Consider the following 21,887-nt stretch of genomic DNA (forward strand, 5'->3'; position numbering starts at 1 on the left):
CAGAAGATCAAAACTAAAACCACTCAGACACGTCATCATTGGTTTGAAAAGTGGCAATTGTCTCTGAATAAGGGAAAATATCAGGTCATCCACAAGAGTACAAATAGAAATCCGTTAAGTTTCCGTTATACGATAAATAACACAAATTTAAAGGCTGTCAATTCTACTAAATACCTAGGAATTACAACTCACAACAACTTAAATCGGAACGATCACACAGATAATGTTGTGGGGAAGGCAAGCCAAAGACTGCATTTTATTGGCAGAGCATTTAGAACTCAACGTCTACTAAAGAGACTACCTACATTACGCTTGTTAGTCCTCTTGTAGAGTATTCCTGTGTAATTACGGATCCTTACTAGGTCGGAGTGACGGACGACGTCGAAAAAGTTCAAAGAAGGGCATCTCGTTTTCTGTGATGGCGAAATAGGTGAGATAATGTCACGGACATGATACACAAATTGGGGTGGCAATCATTTAAAAAAAGGCATTTTTCAATGGGGCAGGATTTCTCATTAAATTGCAATCACCAGCTTCCTCCTCAGAGTGTAAAAATTGCTTATTGTCGCCAATTTACATAGGGAAAACTGATAATCGTAATAAAATAAGAGAAATGATAGCTCGTACAGAAAGATCTAAGTGTTCATTTTTTCCAACGCTGTGTTACAGTGGGACGATAGAGAAATAGTCTGAAGATGGTTAGAAGTAGCATCTACCATGCACGTAAGTGTAAATTACAAAGTAATGAAGTAGATGCACATAATATATACTCCAAGACAAACGCACCATGAAGGAGAAATTATGGAAATGGGAAGGAAAACGATAGACGTCGTGTACATATACAAACAAATAAATAACCATAATTTCAGAAAAATTGGACGATTTATGCACAAATTGAGCAAATCAGTAACGTGGTCCGCGTCTAACTCTAATGCAGGCAGCTATTTGCCTAGGCATTGATTGACAGAGTTACTGGATGTCCTCCTGAGGGATATCGTGACAAATTCTGTCCACTTGACGAGATACATCTACACCTACATCTGCAATGATACTCCGCAAGTCACACTCAAGTGCCCGGCAGAGGGTTCATCCAACCAGGTTCACAATAATTCCGTATTATTGCTCTCTCGAACAGAGCACGGAAAAAACGAACATCTCTATGTTACCGTGCGAGCTCTGATTTCCCTTATTTTATCATGAAGATCGTTTCTACCATTGTAGGTCGACATCAACAAAGTATTTTCGCATTCGGAGGAGAAAGTTGGTGATTTCAATTTCGTGAGAAGATCCAGTCGCAATGAGAAACGTCTTTGTTTTAATGGTGTGCACCCCAAATCCTGTATCAAAAAAATGGCTCTGAGCACTATGGGACTTAACATCTGAGGTCATCAGTCCCCTAGAACTTAGAACTACTTAAACCTAACTAACCTAAGGACATCACACACATCCATGCCCGAGGCAGGATTCGAACCTGCGACCGTAGCGCCTAGAACCGCTCGGCCACCCCGGCCGGCTTCTGTATCATGTCTGTGACACTCTCTCCCCTATTTCTCGATAATACAAAACGTTAGTTCGTCAAACTCCAAATATGGTTGGACGGCGTTGCCATATCGGAACGTTTTCAATAGTAAATGTTTGGTAAGGCCGAAGACAAGCAGTAGAAACTCTCGCCTGTGGATGCGAGTAATATTCTGCAGAAATTTAAGCCCAGGATGACTTGCAGGAACAGCAACAAAAAGGGTCGTAGAATACCATCGACGTAGTGCTGTGTTGTAAAGGTGACACGGATGATAACCAAAGGTGTTCTGCTATGAAATGAAATAGCACTCCAAACCATCACTCCTGGTTATTGGGTCGTATGGTGACAGTCAGACAGTCAGGTATCCCACCGCTGTCCAGAGCTTGCTGGGACATGTCTTTGCTGGTCATCGGGACTTACTTCGAAGCGGGATTCATCACTGAAGACAATTCTACTCCAGACAGTGAGATTCCAGGTCGAAGCCTTATCTGATGACGCCCCGGACAGTGGTGAGACACATGGTCCGACAACCAGGAGTGATGGTCTGAGGTGCCATTTCTTTTCATAGGAGTATCCCTTTGTTATCCGAGGCATCCTTGCAGCACAACGGTACGTCGACGCTATTCTGTACCCCGCTTTCTTGTCCTTCGTGGCAAGCCATACTGGGCTTACATTTCAGCTAAATGACGCCCACCCGCACACGGCGAGACTTTCCACTGCTTGTCCTGGTGCTTCCCAAACCCTGCCACGACCACCAAGATCGCCGAATCTCTCCACAATTGAGAACGTTCGGAGCACTATGGGCAGGGCTCTACAACCATCTCGGTATTCTGACGCTCTTATGCGTCATCTGGACAGAATTTGTCGCGATATCCCTCAAGAGGACGTCCAACAACTCTATCAATCAGTGCCAAGCCGAACAACTGCTTTCATAATGGCCAGAGGTAGACTAACGCGTTATTGACTTGCTTCATCTGTGAAGCTCGTTCTCTTTGAATATAAGGGCCGCTCAAAAGGAAACGAGCTGGAGTCTGGAATGCGCAAACCTGTGACAGGAGCGTAATATCGTGGCGTGTGTAACGAGGTGTGGTTCCGACCAGAGCGTGGAAGTTCACAGCCCGTCGCTAGAGGGCACGCGTGCACGTCACGTGACAATACAGAGCTAGCAGAAGCATGCATCAATCGTCCAAACGCTGCCAGATTTTGCAAACAGTGACACGGAGGGGTAAAACGAAGGGCAAAGAGGTGTTGTCGTTTTCTAACAGCGGAAGGAGAAGGAGGAACGTACATTCATCGACGAATGTCGCAAGTGTATGGCGAACATTGCATGTCCCTTGCAAGGGTCAAGGCGTGGCACAAGCGCTTCAGGGAAGGAAAGGTGTCGTTAGCCGATGATGCACAGTCTGGAGCAACACACTGCATTACCGATAACATCGTCCAGCTGGTGGACGCACTAATTACCTAGAACCGCCTAGTGACAGTGAAAGCCATAGCTGCCGTGGTCGGATTGAGCGTCGTAAGTGTCCATCCCATCGTGAAGGAACGACTGCACATGCGCAAAGTGTGTACTCAATGGGTGCCTCACAGTCTTCAACCACACCAGGAAGCATGTCGAATGACCCACTGTCTTGCTCATCTGCAGCGCTATGCTCGGGGAGGGGATACGTTCTTGGTACGAATGTTGGCTGGTAATTAGTCATGGCGTCATCACTTCGAACCAGAATCAAAACGACAAAGTCTCCACTGGAAGCATCAGGGTCACCATCACCAATAAAAGACTTAGGCCATCCACACGAGTGCAGGAATGGTTATGCTGACGTCCTTCTTTGACCAAGATAGCCTCCGGCTGATTCACTTTCTACTGCACGGGACAACAGTGAATGCCCAGTGTTATTCGCAAACCTTGACCACCCTTCACCAAACGATCATATAAAAACGACCAGGCAATCTCGCCTGTGGGGTCATTCTGCTCCACAACAATGGAAAGCTTCATATGGCCAACACGGTCGCGGCGCTCCTGCAGAAATTCAAATGGGAGGTTGTCGATCACCCTCCATACAGTCCGGACCTGTGTCCCTGTGATTACGCCATTTTTGGTTCCCTTAAAAAGGCTCTGAGTGGCAAACGATTCACCCCGGACGACGACGTCCAGCTGTACGTGTGGAACTAGTTAACATCGCAGCCCTGGGAATTTTATGAGAAATCCATTCACCGCCTTGTGTCACAGTGGGACAATTCAAAATTGTTGAGGCTTTCGTGGCCACTTGTTGACAAACTGCCTATTGGCTTCTGTCTCGGGTTCTTCGGCCGACGTTCATCTAATGATTTTTCTGACGTTTCGCCAGCACGAGTGGCTGGCATTGTCAAAGCTTCACCCTCCATTGCCGCCACCGGCAATGGAGGGTGAAGCTTTGACAATGCCAGCCACTCGTGCTGGCGAAACGTCAGAAAAATCATTAGATGAACGTCGGCCGAAGAACCCGAGACAGAAGCCAATAGGCAGTTTGTCAGTGGGACAATTGTCTCAACAGCCAGGGTCAATACTTCTAACATACAGGTACTGGTTTCTGTAATTATGTCTCCGGCTCGTTTCTTTCGCCCCTTATACATCACACAATTTTTCTAGAACTGTAACCACTTGTTCCATTCAGATAATTCATCCGTGGTGCGACCTTTTTTTTTCTTTTTCTTTCTTCTAAGAGTGTATTTTAAAACTATGTTCTGATTTGTATGCGTACGAGGCAATTGGTGATTTATGTGGTGAAAGTTTGCTATTTGAGAAGGATAAAGTGCCGACATCTTGCGCATAATATTTCGTAACCTGTAAACTAGTTCAGTGCAACGCATTCATTCGTATGAGTTTAGATAAGAAACGAACGTCTTTGGAGGTATTACTGTTTCTCAATGTAGCCTCATACGTCCTTCCTTTTCTTCATAGTTTGATTATTTTGCTCTACTTTATAAACCTAGAACTACTCCATACGGCGGCGTGCCCACGTACGTTGCCATCAGCGCAATTGCAGAGTTCACGTTTGGCGCAGCCGGCGACAGAACGAAACGATAGCGCCTGCTTCGCTTGCTGCCGGTACGTCTCCGGCCAAACTCAGGCACCGCTACCGGCTTTCTCTCGCCTCGTTCGCGTTCCGTGAAGGTTCTGCTTGCCGTCTAGAATTGTTCAGTGACCTGTAATGCCGAAAGCGCTTGTTACCGGACTTGACCTGCGCTGTTTTGGCCCACTCTTTCTGTCCGTGTATGAGCGTAGTCTCTCGTTCTCAGTCACTGCAATTGTACTTACTGGCCGGCCGGAGTGGCCGAGCGGTTCTAGGCGCTACAGTCTGGAACCGCGCGACCGCTACGGTCGCAGGTTCGAATCCTGCCTCGGGCATGGATGTGTGTGCTGTCCTTAGGTTAGTTAGGTTTAAGTAGTTCTACGTTCTAGGGGACTGATGACCTCAGAAGTTAAGTCCCATAGTGCTCAGAGCCATTTGAACCATTTTTTTGTACTTACTGTGTATCTTGTCATTTGCAATAAAATGGTAGATAACACACTCCGTAGGTCATCTTATGTTTCGTAGTTGAGGGTAATTCTGCTACTAGGAGAAGTAAACGGAAGTAATGTGTTGCCCGACTCTCCTTGGAATATACGCTCTCAGAATCTCAACGGCATACCTCTCCGTAATACCCAACTCCCATCTTGTAGCTACTGCCTCTGCAGTTTGTTCGGTATCTGCAACACGTATTAAGCCATACCATGACAAAACGAACAGTTCTTCGTTTTTTCTTCTCTATCTCTTCCATAGATACAACACGGTAAGTCTCCGATACTGCTGAGCAACACCCGTGAATCGGCCTTACAAGTGTTTTGTAATCCACTTTCACGGATGAATTACATTCCCTTTACACGCTTGTGTCACAAGTGTAATGTGCTGCGAATACATAGAAAGATAGATCCCTTGTCATCTAGCTACAAAATAGCAGGTCAGCAACTGGAAGCAGTTAATTCCATAAATTATCTGGGAGTAGGCATTAGGAGTGATTCAAAATGGAATGACGATATAAAATTGTCGGTAAAGCAGATGCCAGACTGAGATTCATTGGAAGAATCCTAAGGAAATGCAATCCGAAAACAAAGGAAATAGGTTACAGCACGCTTGTTCGCCCACTGCTTGAATACTGCTCGGCAGTGTGAGATCCGTACCAGATAGGGTTGATAGAAGAGATAGAGAAGATCCAACGGAGAGCAGCGCGCTTCGTTACAGGATCATTTACTAATCGCGAAAGCATTACGGAGATGATAGATAAACTCCAGTGGAAGACACTGCAGGAGAGACGCTCAGTAGCTCGGTACGAGCTTTTGTTAAAGTTTCGGGAACATACCTTCACCGAAGAGTCAATCAGTATATTGCTCCCTCCTACGTATATCTCGCGAAGAGACCATGAGGATAAAATCAGAGAGATTAAGAGCCCACACAGAAGCATACCGACAATCCTTCTTTCCACGAACAATGCGAGACTGGAATAGAAGGGAGAACCGATAGAGATACTCAAGGTACCCTCCGCCACACACCGTCAAGTGGCTTGCGGAGTATGGATGTAGATGTAGATGTAAAAAACTTCCAAATCTTTAGGTCCTATTAATTATATAGAAATAAACAAAATACACTTCTGTATGATAACTAAAGATGAAACTACAGTAATGGTTATAGTGATGGGCATTTCTTGAGGGCTACATTTCTTAGGTCTCTATCAAATCCAGTGCAGCACCGCGGCCTATACAGGATTTGAGGTGCCTCGTGCAATGTTTCTACTTCAACAGTGAGGTACTGTACGGATCAAAGAAACGTCATGGTAGCCAAGTACTGTCCAGGCTTGACTTTGTGTCACATCCGTACGTGATACCTCATATTGATCCGTGTCACTTTGCCTTGTAAAACAGTTATTATAAAATGAGTTTAATATTCCGTCTAGTCATGGTTTGCAGCTGAAAAATATTCCGATGTTTTTAATTGATGATAATCTATCGCACAAACAGTCGTAATTTGCATCAGAATATCCTTTCATTTATCTTGTTCATAACCGCACAAAATCGACTGTGTACCATTTTCAAGTGTATGGTATAGTCCGTCTATCGGACATTTTGGCCTTACAGTTAGATCTTTCATTGGCCATACATTGTTACTATGGATATGAATGATTTCTTTTTAAAACAAACATGACACCAAAAGTCCCAAAATCAATATCTCTAAGTTACGAATGTCTGCTGGGTAGCTTCGTATGGCTGCTTTCCTTTAAAAAATAAAAAAACTTTTTCCACAGCAAGGGTACAAACTTTTCTTCTTACTTCATCAGTTGGAGAAGTTGTTATCAGTGTTGCAGACCACGTAAAAAAAGTTGCGTCGTCCGTATTGTGCACAGAAAAAGAACAATGTAATTATATTTCAGATTTTTCCGCAAGGAGTTTCATGACCCTGATGTACCAGTAAATACCAATAAATTCCTTAAAGATATAAAAGAAATACTTTATACTGAAAAACAAAACCATTTGCATCTTCCCGTTAAGCATATCGCTTTTTTTTCAGTAACAGCTCCTCGTCGCCTATTCTGTGGATGATGGAATCGCCTAGTTAATGTAGGCGTTTTAAAGAAAATAATGTATTTAGGCGTAGACCAAGGTAGAATTTTTGTAGTCTAATTTTTAGTGGCTTAAATTGTTCCTTAGGGAGTCTATTTTTAAGGTTCATTCATACAAGGTGAGCTACAAATGTTAAAATATGCTAAACCCGTGATTTACTGCCGCATCCGAGTGTTCGAATGCAACTGATGTAATACTATAATAGTCACCGACGAAATTCGGCTCCTGTTAGTTTCGGATAATATCACAGATGATAATATTTCTCTTCGAAACATGATCCGATTATGGTAAACAGCCTGAAAGCACGTGTCCGTCTCTCGTCTGCTTGCCTTGTCATTTGGCTTGTTTTTTATACGAAGTAAAACGTGAGTGCTTGAAAATAACAAACATTTATACGGAGAGAAAAGGTTGAAAAGTATTCCCAATCATGCAAAAAACGCTTCGACCGGTAAGCGCATGCCAGTTAATCGATATAATTTTATCAAAATGAGAGCAGTAAGCAGCAGAGTTGAAGAGGAATAATAATCACAGAAGTTGCAAAGAAAAACACATGCACAAAAAAGGTAACTGCAAAGAAACTGTGGGTAACAGAAGAGATACTTCAGCTAATCGATGAAAGATTGAAGTACAAGAATGTTCAGGGAAATTCAGGAATACAGAAATACAAGTCTCTGAGGAATGAAATAAATAGGAAGTGCAGGGAAGATAAGACGAAATGACGATACGAAAAATGTGAAGAAATCGAAAAAGAGGTGACTGTCAAAACGACTGACGCAGCATACGGAAAAGTCAAATCAGCCTTCGAAACTAAAAGAAAAGGTGCCAACATTAAGAGTGCAATGGTAATTCCACTATTAAATGCAGAAGAGAAAGCACGTAGATTGAAAGAGTATTTAAGGCCTCTATGAGGTAGAATAAGAACTTAAAAGAGCTTTAGAAAACTTAAGATCGAATAGGGCAATTGGGATTGATAACATTCCATCTGAATTTATAAATTCACCCGGAGAAGTGGCAACAAAAGCGACGATTCACGTTGGTGAGTAGAATGTATGAGTCTGGCGAAATGACATGTGACTTTCGGAAGAAACATCATCTACACTATTCCAAAGATTGCAGGAGCTGACAAGTGCGAGAATTATCAGACAATCAGCTTAACATCTCATGCATCCCATTTGCTGACAAGAATAATATACAGGAGAATACGAAAGAAAGCTAAGGAGGTGTTAAATGAAGGTCAATTTTGCCCTAAGAAAGGTAAAGGCACCAGAGAGCCAGTTCTGAATTTACGGTTGATAAAGAAACCAAGCTTAAAGAATAATCGAGAGACGTTTATAGGAATTGTCGACCTGGAAAAAGTGTTCGACAATGTTAAATGTTGCAAGATGTTCGAAATTCTGAGGAAAATGGGGGAAAGCTGTAGGGAAAGATGGGTAGTATACAATATGTACAAAAATCAAGAGGGAACAATAAGAGTGGAAGACCAAGAACGAAGTGCTCGGATTAGAGAGGGTGTAAGACAGGGATGTAATCTTTAGCCCCTACTGTTGAATCCACACATCCAACAAGCGATAACGGATACAAAAGAAAGGATCAAGAATAGAATTAAAATACAAGGTGAAAGGATATCAATGATAAGATTCGCTGATGGAACTGCTATCCTCAGTGAAAGTGAAGAAGAATTACAGGAACTACTGAATGGAATGGACAGTCTAATGAATACAACATATGGATTGAGAATAAATCGAAGAAAGACTAAAGTAACGAGAAATAGCAGAAATGAGAATATCTGGAAGTAGAAGATTTTAAGGAATCCTGCTGTCTAGGCAGCTAAATAACCCATGACGGAAGAAACAAGGTGCATATGAAAAGCAGAATAGCACTGGCAAAGAAGGCATTCCTGTCCAAGAGAAGTATACTAGGCTTTAATCTGAGGAAGAAATTTCTGAGAATGTACGTTTGGACCACAAGATTATATGGTAGTGAAAAGTGGATTGCGAGAAAAATGGAAGAGAAGAGAATTTAAGCATTTGGGATGTGGTGCTGCAGACGAAAGTTGAAAATTAGGTGGACTGATAAGGTAAGGAATGAGGAGGTTCTGCGCAGAATTGGAGAGGAAAGGAATATGTGAAAAACACTGACAAGGAGAAAGGACTGGATGATAGGACATTTGATTATATATGAGGGAATGACTTCTATGGTACTGGAGGAAGCTGTAGAGCGCAAAAACTGAAGAGGAAGACAGAGACTGGAATACATCCAGCAAATAATTGATGATGTAGGTTGCACGTACTACTCTGAAACGGAGAGGTTGGCACAGGAGAGGAATTCGCGGCGGGCCACATCAAACCAATCAGAAGGCTTATGACACAAAAAAAGGAAAGAAAGATAGAGAGAGAGAGAGGGAGGGAGGGAGAGAATCTCCGAATACACCTATCTACATCTACGTGATTACTCTGCTATTCACAATAAAGTGCCTGGCGGAGGGTTCAATGAACCACCTTCATGCTGTCTCTCTACCGTTCCACTCTCGAACGGCGCGCGGGAAAAACGAGCACTTAAATTTTTCCGTGCGAGCCCTGATTTCTCTTATTTTATCGTGATGATCATTTCTCCCTATGTAGGTGGGTGCCAACAGAATGTTTCCGCAATCGGAGGAGAAAACTGGTGATTGAAATTTCATGAGAAGATCCCGTCGCAACGAAAAATGCCTTTGTTTTAATGATTGCCACTCCAATTCACGTATCATGTCTGTGACACTATCTCCCCTATTTCGCGATAATACAAAACGAGCTGCCCTTCTTTGTACTTTTTCGATGTCATCCGTCAGTCCCACCTGATGCGGATCCCACACCGCACAGCAATACTTCAGAATAGGGCGGGCAAGCGTAGTGTAAGCAGTCTCTTTGCTAGACCTGTTGCACCTTCTAAGTGTTCAGCCAATGAATCGCAGTCTTTGGTTTGCTCTACCCACAATATTATCTATGTGATCGTTCCTATTTGGGTTATTTGTAATTTGTGTAATATGTGTCCCACACTGGCCAAATGAAAATGAGTTCAAGTCCAGACTCAGACAAATTCAGAGTCGAAATGAATGAGGATTATTACTGGGACAGGGGGAAAGGCTGAACTTGCCTGGGCAAGGCAGGATTGAATAACTAGTATGTGCTGGTGGGACTACCGGTTTTTCTTCTTAGTCCTCGCTCTTGGCACCACATATATGATGCGTTGCCGATCCCGGGGCGTGAAGATGGGATGAGAATTGATTAGGGCTAGGTCTTTCTTAGAAACGATGTTATGCAGGTTTGCGGCTGCCCAACCGAAGACGTGCGGTTGGTGCGGAAGAGGGGGTTTGGGAGTATCGGGAGGGGCTAAAGGGGTATGGGAAGTTGAGGTACGGATACGTACCATCTCGCAGTGACTCCGCTAACATGTCCATCACCATCTTAGCGGCTTGCGGGCTGTCTGTCAGCGGCAGGTGGTCGCGTTTGGCAGCCTCTTCTTCAACCATAGCAACGGTAGCAGCGACTTGTGTTGCTTCTTCGTCCTCTTCTTCCGGCTGCTGTGCCGTCTCCTCCGTCTCCCCGACCACCTCTCCAGCAACCTGCGGTTTCGCATCTGCCAGAGAGGAGGGCGTCTGGGTTTCCGCGCCTACGACCTTCCTGGTGGGGGTCGACGCCTCTTCTTTGCGAATCGCAAGGATCAAGGCTTCCGTCACTTGCCACACCTGACGGCACGCCTCTTCCAATTCCTCCCTCAGTGCCGCCCTCTCGTCCAGCATGGCGGATTTGATCGTGGCTTTCTGTAACGATTCACGGAAACTATCGTAGTCGTCTTCTTGGCGGGGCGCGGCCCACTTCCCCCTCTTGGACAGGGGGCGGGGCGGCCGCCTTGTCTCGTTGGCCCACTTCTTCAGGTTTAGCCGACTCAGTCTTCTTGTTCTGCTTGCTCCAATTCTTGGTACAGCTGGAGTGACGATGATTTGCAGCATGTGCACCACCGCAATTGACTAACTTCGGAGCAGCATCTCGCGGCTTATTGCAGTCGCGTGTATCGTGTGCCTTTGGGTCTGACAGGTGCGCGTGGAACGGCCTGCCACTGTCGGAGCAGCTACGAAAACAATGGTGTGGTGTACTACGAGGTGCAATGATCATTGCTGCCATTTTTTTTCAACAAAACAACTGAGGCGTCTTGCAGATTCAGTCCAAGAACAATGACCAGGAAGACTGCATGAAGTAACATTGTTGTTGTTGTTGTTGTTGTTGTGGTCTTCAGTCCTGAGACTGGTTTGATGCAGCTCTCCATGCTACTTTATCCTGTGCAAGCTTCTTCATCTCCCAGTACCTACTGCAACCTACATCCTTCTGAATCTGCTTGGTGTATTCATCTCTTGGTCTCCCTCTACGATTTTTACCCTCAACGCTGCCCTCCAATACTAAATTGGTGATCCCTTGATGCCCCAGAACATGTCCTACCAACCGATCCCTTCTTCTAGTCAAGTTGTGCCACAAACTTCTCTTCTCCCCAATCCTATTCAACACCTCCTCACTAGTTATGTGATCTACCCATCTAATCTTCAGCATTCTTCTGTAGCACCACATTTCGAAAACTTCTATTCTATTCTCGTCTAAACTATTTATCGTCCATGTTTCACTTCCATACATGGCTACACTCCATACAAATACTTTCAGAAACGACTTCCTGACACTTAAATCTATACTCGATGTTAACAAATTTCTCTTCTTCATAAACGCTTTCCTTACCATTGCCAGTCTACATTTTATATCCTCTCTACTTCGACCATCATCAGTTATTTTGCTCCCCAAATAGCAAAACTCCATTGCTACTTTAAGTGTCTCATTTCCTAATCTAATTCCCTCAGCATTACCCGACTTAATTCGACTACATTCCATTATCCTCGTTTTGCTTTTCTTGATGTTCATCTTATACCCTCCTTTCAAGACACTATCCATTCCATTCAACTGTTCCTCCAAGTCCTTTGCTGTCTCTGACAGAATTACAATGTCATCGGCGAACCTCAAAGTTTTTATTTCTTCTCCACGGATTTTATTACTTACTCCGAATTTTTCTTTTGTTTCCTTCACTGCTTGCTCAATATACAGATTGAATAACATCGGGGAGAGCTACAACCCTGTCTCACTCCCTTCCCAACCACTGATTCCCTTTCGTGCCCCTCAACTCTTTTAATTGCCATTTGGTTTCTATATAAATTGTAAATAGCCTTTCGCTCCCTGTATTTTACCCCTGCCATCTTCAGAATTTGGAAGAGTGTATTCCAGTCAACATTGTCAAAAGCTTTCTCTAAGTCTACAAATGCTAGAAACGTAGGTTTGCCTTTTCTTAATCTAGCTTCTAAGATAAGTCGTAGCGTCAGTATTGCCTCACGTGTTCCAATATTTCTACGGAATCCAAACTGATCTTCCCCTAGGTTGGCTTCTATTAGTTTTTCCATTCGTCTGTAAAGAATTCGCGTTAGTATTTTGCAGCCGTGACTTATTAAACTGATAGTTCGGTAATTTTCACACCACAATAATGCGTTCACTATGCTGTTTGTAGTAGCTTACCCGCATTCCTATTTTTTTATTCATTATTAAACCTACTCCTGCATTACCCCTATTTGATTTTGTATTTATAACCCTGTATTCACCTGACCAGAAGTCTTGTTCCTTCTGCCACCGAACTTCAGTAATTCCCACTATATCTAACTTTAACCTATCCATTTCCCTTTTTAAATTTTCTAACCTACCTGCCCGATCAAGGGATCTGACATTCCACACTCCGATCAGTAGAACGCCAGCTTTCTTTCTCCTGATAACGACGTCCTCTTGAGTAGTCCCCGCCCGGAGATCCGAATGGGGGACTATTTTACCTCTGGAATATTTTACCCAAGAGGACGCCATCATCATTAACCATACAGTAAAGCTGCATGCCCTCGGGAAAAATTACGGCTGTAGTTTCCCCTTGCTTTCAACCGTTCGCAGTACCAGCACAGCGAGGCTGTTTTGGTTAGTGTTACAAGGCCAGATCTGAAAAGGCTCCCACCCCTCTTCAGGAACCAAGCGTTTGCCTGGCCTCTCAACAGATACCCCTCCGTTGTGGTTGCAACTACGGTATGGCTATCTGTATCGCTGAGGCACGCAAGCCTCCCCACCAACGGCAAGGTCCATGGTTCATGGGGGGGAAGTAACATAAAAAAAACACTATTCAGGAATTGGGCTGGGAAGTCATTTCGTACCCACTTTATTCACCTGGCCTTGCGTCCTCACACTTTCACTCTCTATGGAACAACCTTGAAGGAAACTTCCTGACGGATTAAAACTGAGTGCCGGACCGAGACTCGAACTCGGGACCTTTGCCTTTCACGGGCAAGTGCTCTACCAACTTTCTTTTATATATATATATATATATATATATATATATATATATATATATATATATATATATATATATATATATATATATACTCCTGGAAATGGAAAAAAGAACACATTGACACCGGTGTGTCAGACCCATCATACTTGCTCCGGACACTGCGAGAGGGCTGTACAAGCAATGATCACACGCACGGCACAGTGGACACACCTGGAACCGCGGTGTTGGCCGTCGAATGGCGCTAGCTGCGCAGCATTTGTGCACCGCCGCCGTCAGTGTCAGCCAGTTTGCCGTGGCATACGGAGCTCCATCGCAGTCTTCAACACTGGTAGCATGCCGCGACAGCGTGGACGTGAACCGTATGTGCAGTTGACGGACTTTGAGCGAGGGCGTATAGTGGGCATGCGGGAGGCCGGGTGGACGTACCGCCGAATTGCTCAACACGTGGAGCGTGAGGTCTCCACAGTACATCGATGTTGTCGCCAGTGGTCGGCGGAAGGTGCACGTGCCCGTCGACCTGGGACCGGACCGTAGCGACGCACGGATGCACGCCAAGACCGTAGGATCCTACGCAGTGCCGTAGGGGACCGTACCGCCACTTCCCAGCAAATTAGGGACGCTGTTGCTCCTGGGGTATCGGCGAGGACCATTCGCAACCGTCTCCATGAAGCTGGGCTACGGTCCCGCACACCGTTAGGCCGTCTTCCGCTCACGCCCCAACATCGTGCAGCCCGCCTCCAGTGGTGTCGCGACAGGCGTGAATGGAGGGACGAATGGAGACGTGTCGTCTTCAGCGATGAGAGTCGCTTCTGCCTTGGTGCCAATGATGGTCGTATGCGTGTTTGGCGCCGTGCAGGTGAGCGCCACAATCAGAACTGCATACGACCGAGGCACACAGGGCCAACACCCGGCATCATGGTGTGGGGAGCGATCTCCTACACTGGCCGTACACCACTGGTGATCGTCGAGGGGACACTGAATAGTGCACGGTACATCCAAACCGTCATCGAACCCATCGTTCTACCATTCCTAGACCGGCAAGGGAACTTGCTGTTCCAACAGGACAATGCACGTCCGCATGTATCCCGTGCCACCCAACGTGCTCTAGAAGGTGTAAGTCAACTACCCTGGCCAGCAAGATCCCCGGATCTGTCCCCCATTGAGCATGTTTGGGACTGGATGAAGCGTCGTCTCACGCGGTCTGCACGTCCAGCACGAACGCTGGTCCTACTGAGGCGCCAGGTGGAAATGGCATGGCAAGCCGTTCCACAGGACTACATCCAGCATCTCTACGATCGTCTCCATGGGAGAATAGCAGCCTGCATTGCTGCGAAAGGTGGATATACACTGTACTAGTGCCGACATTGTGCATGCTCTGTTTCCTGTGTCTATGTGCCTGTGGTTCTGTCAGTGTGATCATGTGATGTATCTGACCCCAGGAATGTGTCAATAAAGTTTCCCCTTCCTGGGACAATGAATTCACGGTGTTCTTATTTCAATTTCCAGGAGTATATATATATATATATATATATATATATATATATATATATATATATATATATATCAATGTGCGAACAGTCATAGTTAATCAAGCCTGGAAAACTAAAACAGAATGAAGACGCCATCGAAGATATGAAACATAAATAACATGAAAAGAAAGCTACCACGTCGTAGTGAGGCTTCCCAGCGACTGCGCCCACTGATAAGGTTGTTCAATATATGGTCGTTTGCAGTTAGTTCTGACCTCATCTGCCACTGCCTGGAACATTCCAGCTACACGGCGGGCTGTGAAAGGCACTCCATAGGTAGTTTGCGAAGCACTGTCGATATCTGGTATGCCCGGAAATAGCATGATGTCTTTCTTGCAAATAGAGCCAGAAGTCAAGGAAATCCTTGTGTCCGTCACGACAGAGGTAATGGACTGCATGTCCACGTATCCAGGTGACAGAGTTGGTTCGAGTCTTGGGGTAAAATGTCTCATCCGGAAACAATAACGTGCGTGCAGATATATGCTCCGGCCTAACTCGCAAGAGATAAGCCAGCATCTGCCGCACTAGGTGCCAAACCGTTTACGCCTCTCCACAGCTGAGGCGGTGCTCGTCAGAATCTACTGTATTACAACCCACACAATTGGGAGATTCTGCCATGTGAATATTGTAGAGACGTTCTTGCGTCACGAGCTTCCCATTAACGACTACGTACCATTGAGAAACAACATCGGAATCAAGCATGGCATCGTGTACAGTCTTCCAAACCACGCGCCACCGTACGTCAGGATATTTTAGTTCGACCCCATTTAGGGGGCGGCGTTGCAGCATGTCATGATATAGGCGTCGAGTTGTGGCCATTTGTGGTGTCGTGAGCGCGACACTGCAATAACTTTGTTCTAAATAGAAACGTCCTATATAAAAGAGGGGCGCTGGGATGTCCTGTAGTGGCACCGGCGCTCTTAGTGAAGCAGGTCGCAGCGCCGTCAGAAGCAGACTCGTGAGGCTCGTAGGACAACGGCGCAGCAGACATAAATGTGAGCTAACATAGAGGGCAATGGCCCTATCATGGACGTTAACTAGACCGAGACCACCTTACCTTCAGTAACATACCAGCGGTGGCGAAGTATCCCAGCGCTGCCATAATGCTACGAGCCAAGGGCTTCGGAACGGGTAGCGTTTGGGCGACATGCGGTATGCGGGACGCAAGGTATACATTGGCATAATACGCCCGCTGAACGATGTTGAGGGATCGCAAGCGCTGATTTGCAATTCCGGCCCTAATTTGGTTAAGAAGGCGTCGATAATTGAGCGTCGTCGCGCGTCGCATGTCGTTCATGAAATCTAAGCCCAAGCAGCGTACAGTATCACTGAAGCGTAAGGGGGCAATGTGTTCCTGCGGTAGCCCAATCCCGATGCTCAAGGCGACGGACTTGTCAACGTTGATTTGGCTACCAGAAGCTGTACCGTAGGTTGCAATCCAGTCCAAAGCCGCGGCCATATCGTCAGCTCCTCGTATGACGATCATCAAATCATCCGCATATGCGGTGCAACGATAGATGGAGCCGCCGAACTGTATCCCAGTGAGCCTGTCTCGGAGACCACACAACAAGGGTTCTAAGGCCAATGCAAATAACAATGTTGATAATGGACATCCCTGTCGTACTGATCGGCGGATCGGCATGGGTGCCGTCAGTCTTCCATTGACAAGAACTCGAGAAGTTGCACCATGTAGTAGGCGTGTCAACACTGTGATAAAGGGGTCGGGGTATTCCATGCGCCGTAGAACGGCCGTGAGGAAAGTGTGGCCCACACGGTCAAAAGCCTGGCTAAAGTCGATAGACGCGAGGGCTGCCGGCAAACGTCTCACCCGTGCAAGGGAGATGAGATCTCTGTAACGACATAACGCAGTTCTGATGTTGTTGGGTCCCCCCAAGGACGTCTGATCGCCGGACAAGACGTGAAATAGTGTGCCGCGAATACGTTCTGATAGCAGCCTCGAAAAGATCTTGAAGTCGCTGTTCAATAACGTTAAGGGACGATAGTCGCGGACATGATTCCGTCCCTTCGGCTTATGGATGGGTACAATCAGACCTTCCAAGAATGGTGCAGGCAATGTTATACCCGGGGACATCAATTCCTGGCAAATTTCAATCAAACACGGTAGCAACAGTTGTTTAAAGGCTCGATAGAACTCTAATGGTAACCCATCGATTCCTGGTGATTTATGGGGAGCACCTTTACCAATGGCGTCGAGCACTTCCTCTTCTGTCACTTCTCCCAGTAAAGTCGGTACCATGTCTGGTGGAACTGTACCGTGGACATGTGCTGAAACGGTGTCTACCGTCGCCATATCAGGGAGCACTGCTGAATAAAGTTGAGCGTAATGCCCATAGAAGGCTTCTGCTATATCTGCTTGTTCTACCACATGTCGACCGTCGTCGGTTATCATGTCGGTTACCAGTGCCCTACGGCGCCTCCTGCGTTCTATGAGCACGTGGTGCATAGATGGCCTTTCTGATTGTATCATGTCTGGAGCACGCGACCGTATAATAGCGCCTTGTAAATGATGGCGTGCTAAGGAGACGAGCTGCGCTTTCGCGCGATTGACTGTGATCTGCCTGTCAGGTGAGGGCTCCAAAGCAAGACATTCCCGTAGGACGGTGTAATAAAAGTTTTCCGTGCTCCTCCTCCATGCCGCTGCTGCCCGGCCGTAAGCCATGAAGGTGCGTCTAAGTGCAGGCTTCGCACATTCAATCCGCCAACTGAGGGTCGATCGGTAACGACCACGACGCCGTAAGGACGCGTTCCACGACTCTTCGACAGCACCTTTACATGCCGGCTCGTCCAGATGGACGACGTTCAGTTTCCAGGGGGACCTACTGCGCCACACACGTGCAGGTTGGAGGGCAATGGTGCAAATATAGGCTGTGTGGTCGGTGAATGCAGTGGGCCAGAGCTCTGCTCCTCTCGTCGCCGTCGAAAGGGTGCTTGTGACGTAAATCCTGTCCAACCGACTTGATGAATGGCTTGTATAATGGGTGTAACCAGGAGCTGGGCCATGGATGTGGCGCCACGTGTCAATCAGGTGGAGGTCACGCACTAGCATTTCCAATTCCGCACACGGGACGTGATGTGGCTGCTGATCAGATGGAGATAAAGTACAGTTAAAATCTCCTCCGATCACCATATCGTCTTTGTGGCCCATAAATAGACGCGTAATATCTTCCGAAAAAAAGCGGGCCCGATCTCTCCGTCTCCCTGATCCTGAAGGGGCATATACATTGATGAGTCGTACACCGTTGACAGTTACTGCCATGGCTCTTGCACTCGGTAAGTACAGTACGTCCGTAGCCGCCAAACCGTCCCGTAGCAGAACAGCCACACCACAATCGGTAGAAGAGGCGTGGGAGATGTGGGCGGTATATCCGTAGAAGTCAGGGAAACTAGCGACACATACTTCCTGTAAGAGGGCCACGTCGATGTCCGCCGCATCAAGCATGCGTTGTAGCATTGTCAGTTTGTGTGGTGCCCCTATCGCGTTGATATTGATTGTGGCAAGGCGAAAGGTGTGCTGCCTAGCCTCTTCACCTAGGGTAGACGCCATGGCAATAAAAGCTAACCGCAAGAGATGCCGGACCCACCAAACCCGTTACAAATTATGAGTCTTTCACGCTAGGAGTGGCATCCCCAATGCCGCCCCCTCCCCTGTCACCCGTGCCCTCTTCAGGAAGTTCCTCAACATCGTCCGACCACAGTGGGTGCAACACGATGCTGTGTAGCTGATCGGCACCTAAATCTCTCTCACGTACGTCGTCTTTGGTAGAGGTAGACGGAGCACCATCCATCGACGCGACCTGCCGCGTTTGTGGTGCAAGAAGTAACTGGGCACTCGTAGTATGGGCAAGTGAACCGTCTACACCACTTAGATGCTCAGCAGGCGCAGCATCCATGCTGTCTGATGAGATGTCACCTTCTTGACCGGCCGCGTGTAGGAGGCAATCGTCAGAAGGGGTCCGCCGACGTCGCTTGCGTCGTCGAGGCGAACGTTGCTTTCGAACGTGGACATCCGTATCCGAATGTGGGAGGCAATCCAGCGTCGTATCACCTTCCGCTAGGAAAGCCGCGGTCGGGACAATGTTCGCGTCCACGTCCATCGCGTTCTGAATGTTATGTTGCGTCTGGAGTCCGTGGGACTGTTGCTGCTGTTGTTGCTGTGGAGGGGGCGACATATGGGTTGGCACCGAGGGTCCTTCCTCTTCCTCCCTTGGTACTTCTGGTGTCGATGGATGTGTCTGATCGCCCGTTTCGTCTTCAACTATGGTGCGCATCGTCGTCTGAGCGTACGTGAGGGGCAGGATTGTCGTCCCCGTCGGGGAAACGGAGTCTCCCACTGGTATCCGCGTAATCCTACGTTGTAAGCAGCTCGATCGAACATGGCCTTCCTGCCCACATCCGGAACAGGTACGCGGTTGACCGTCGTACATGATGATTGCACGACAGCCACAGATGTTCAAATAGGACGGCACATGTTTAATTTGGCGCACACCATTGTAGACCTTATACGTCGAGAAAGTTTGCCACTTTTCTGCAACGTGGCTGATAACATTGCCATATGGTCGGAAGGCGTCCTTGACAACTTCCTCTGAGACCTCGAAGGGGAGCTCAAAAACTCTTACAGTCCTTAGGCCCATGCCTGCATGATCCACCGTCACTGCACCGATATGCCCGTCAGAATGTTTGAATCTGAGAGAGTTCGAGTATTTAGAAACCACTGTCGCGCAGACCTCTGCACTGGTCATTTTAACATAAACCACGCTCGCCGTTATAGAAAAATGTATTCCGACGACAGTCGCCGGATCTAAACGTAGATCGTCGCGTATGAACTGTTCTATTTCATAGGCTCGAGGACGCGCGTGATCTGGTTGGAAAGTAATTTTGATCGTATCGTGGCGCCGTGTGTGTGCCATAATCGCACTGAACTTGGAACAAATACAACTCGCGCCGCGAGAAGGTAAACACAAGCAAGCGCTCACGGTCGCGCACGGCGGGGCGCAGCGGACGTCCTCGCCCCACCGCAGCCGAAAGCAGGCGCTGAGCTACCCAAGCACGTCCCTTCCTCACAGCTTTTCTTCTGCCAGTACCTCGTCTCCTACCTTCCAAACTTTACAGAAGCTCTCCTGCGAACCTTGCAGAACTAGCACTCCTGAAAGAAAGGGTATTGCGGAGACATGGCTTAGCCACAACCTTGGGGATGTTTCTAGAATGAAATTTTGACTCTACAGCGGAGTGTGCGCTGATATGAAACTTACTCGCAGATTAAAACTGTGTGCCGGACTGAGACTCGAACTCGGGACTTTTGCCTTTCGCGGGCAAGTGCTCTACCAACTGAGCCACCCAAGCACGACTCACGCCCCGTCCTCACAGCTTCACTTCTGCCAGTACCTGGTCTCCTACCTTCCAAACTTTACAGAAGCTCTCCTGAGAACCTCCTGAAAGAAAGGGTATTGCGGAGACATGGCTTAGTCACAGCCTGGGGGATGTTTCTAGAATGAAATTTTCACTCTACAGCGGAGTGTGCGCTGATACGAAAATCACGTGACATCTACAGTCGTGGAATCAAAAAGTTACCCCTGCACTCGCAGAACGTTGTACAAAGTGAAGAAGAACATATTATTGATGACTAAAGTCTCTGTTATATGTATCTGTTGCATTTACTAAAACTATTGAAAAACGCTACAAACTTATGCACCAACCTTTTACTTTCTTCCCTACTTCTCCTCTTAACTAAAATGTTTAATCTGTTCCAGGTTCACGACATCATTATTCGGCCAACAGGAGAGTTTTACGATTGATTTTGCACTGAATGTTCCTTTCAACGTACTGTAATTTCTAATTCAAATGTTAACAAAACATCTGTTTTAAAGCTGTATATATATACTGTCAGAGTACTTATAAATGATCTTCACACTGTCAAACCTGTCACACAATACAAAGTCCTTTCCTAGTTCTATGTGTTGTACTGCCTTCCCTGCGCAATGAGCACTACAGCCATCCTGATGGCCAGTGTGTAGCCTTTTCATTATTTCTGGAGGGGGACGAAGGTCATCTCTCTCCAGGAAAGCTGACCACGTATGTTCTACTGCCATTCCTACGCAGTGTCCAACACCACGACGAGCTGCCGTCTGAGAAATGTAAGCATCTGAGATCTGATAAATGTTCCTAAAAAAAATAAACTGGCTATTGGGTAATGAGCTGACCTCACATCTAGCATCGCCTACTGAAGTAATAACCTCATAAATATTTTAGATTTTATCTGAGCTAATGAAACATCCAACCACCATTAAAACATTATCACGCATGCATATCCACTCATGAATATTCACCTCAGTACTATAATAAACTCGCAGGTTCGAATCTTGCCTCGGGCATAGATGTGTGTGATGCCCTTAGGTTAGTTAGGTTTAAGTAGTTCTAAGTTTTAGGGGACTGATGACCTCAGAAGTTGAGTCCCATAGTGCTCAGAGCCATTTGAACCATTTTAACTATAATAAACAGCCTTAGCAAAGTGAATATCACAGGGCGTAAGTTCAGTATATGTTTACTCTTGCAAATCAGGATTAGTAATAAAAGCTATTGCTCTCACATGAATTGTAACCAAAACAACCGTCAAGACAGCATTGCAAATATTTGAATAAATACTATTAGATAAACAACTGAAATGTACAGAATCCTCCGCTTGGACCCACAAGAGCACACAAGTACAAGAAGTAATTCTCAGTACCTGGCACTTTAAAGCCTTCTACAGTTTATCATTCATGATTTTGTTTAATTACTTCACTTCTGCTTCTATCTGAGT

At 46.4% G+C, this 21,887-nt stretch overlaps 1 protein-coding gene across 1 annotated transcript in view; it reads left to right on the forward strand.

The window, feature by feature from the left end:
- LOC126237183 (dehydrogenase/reductase SDR family member 11-like) overlaps positions 1–21,039 on the forward strand; it is a 68,157-nt gene extending 47,118 nt beyond the window's left edge. Inside the window, exon 6 of the mRNA XM_049947059.1 lies at positions 20,839–21,039. Within this exon, the coding sequence (XP_049803016.1) occupies positions 20,839–20,883 (45 nt within the window). The 3' untranslated portion in view covers positions 20,884–21,039. The remainder of the gene's footprint in view (positions 1–20,838) is intronic.
- The last annotated feature ends 848 nt before the right edge of the window (positions 21,040–21,887 follow it).

Source organism: Schistocerca nitens, chromosome 2, assembly GCF_023898315.1.
Source record: "Schistocerca nitens isolate TAMUIC-IGC-003100 chromosome 2, iqSchNite1.1, whole genome shotgun sequence".
In the NCBI taxonomy this organism is placed as follows: domain Eukaryota; kingdom Metazoa; phylum Arthropoda; class Insecta; order Orthoptera; family Acrididae; genus Schistocerca; species Schistocerca nitens.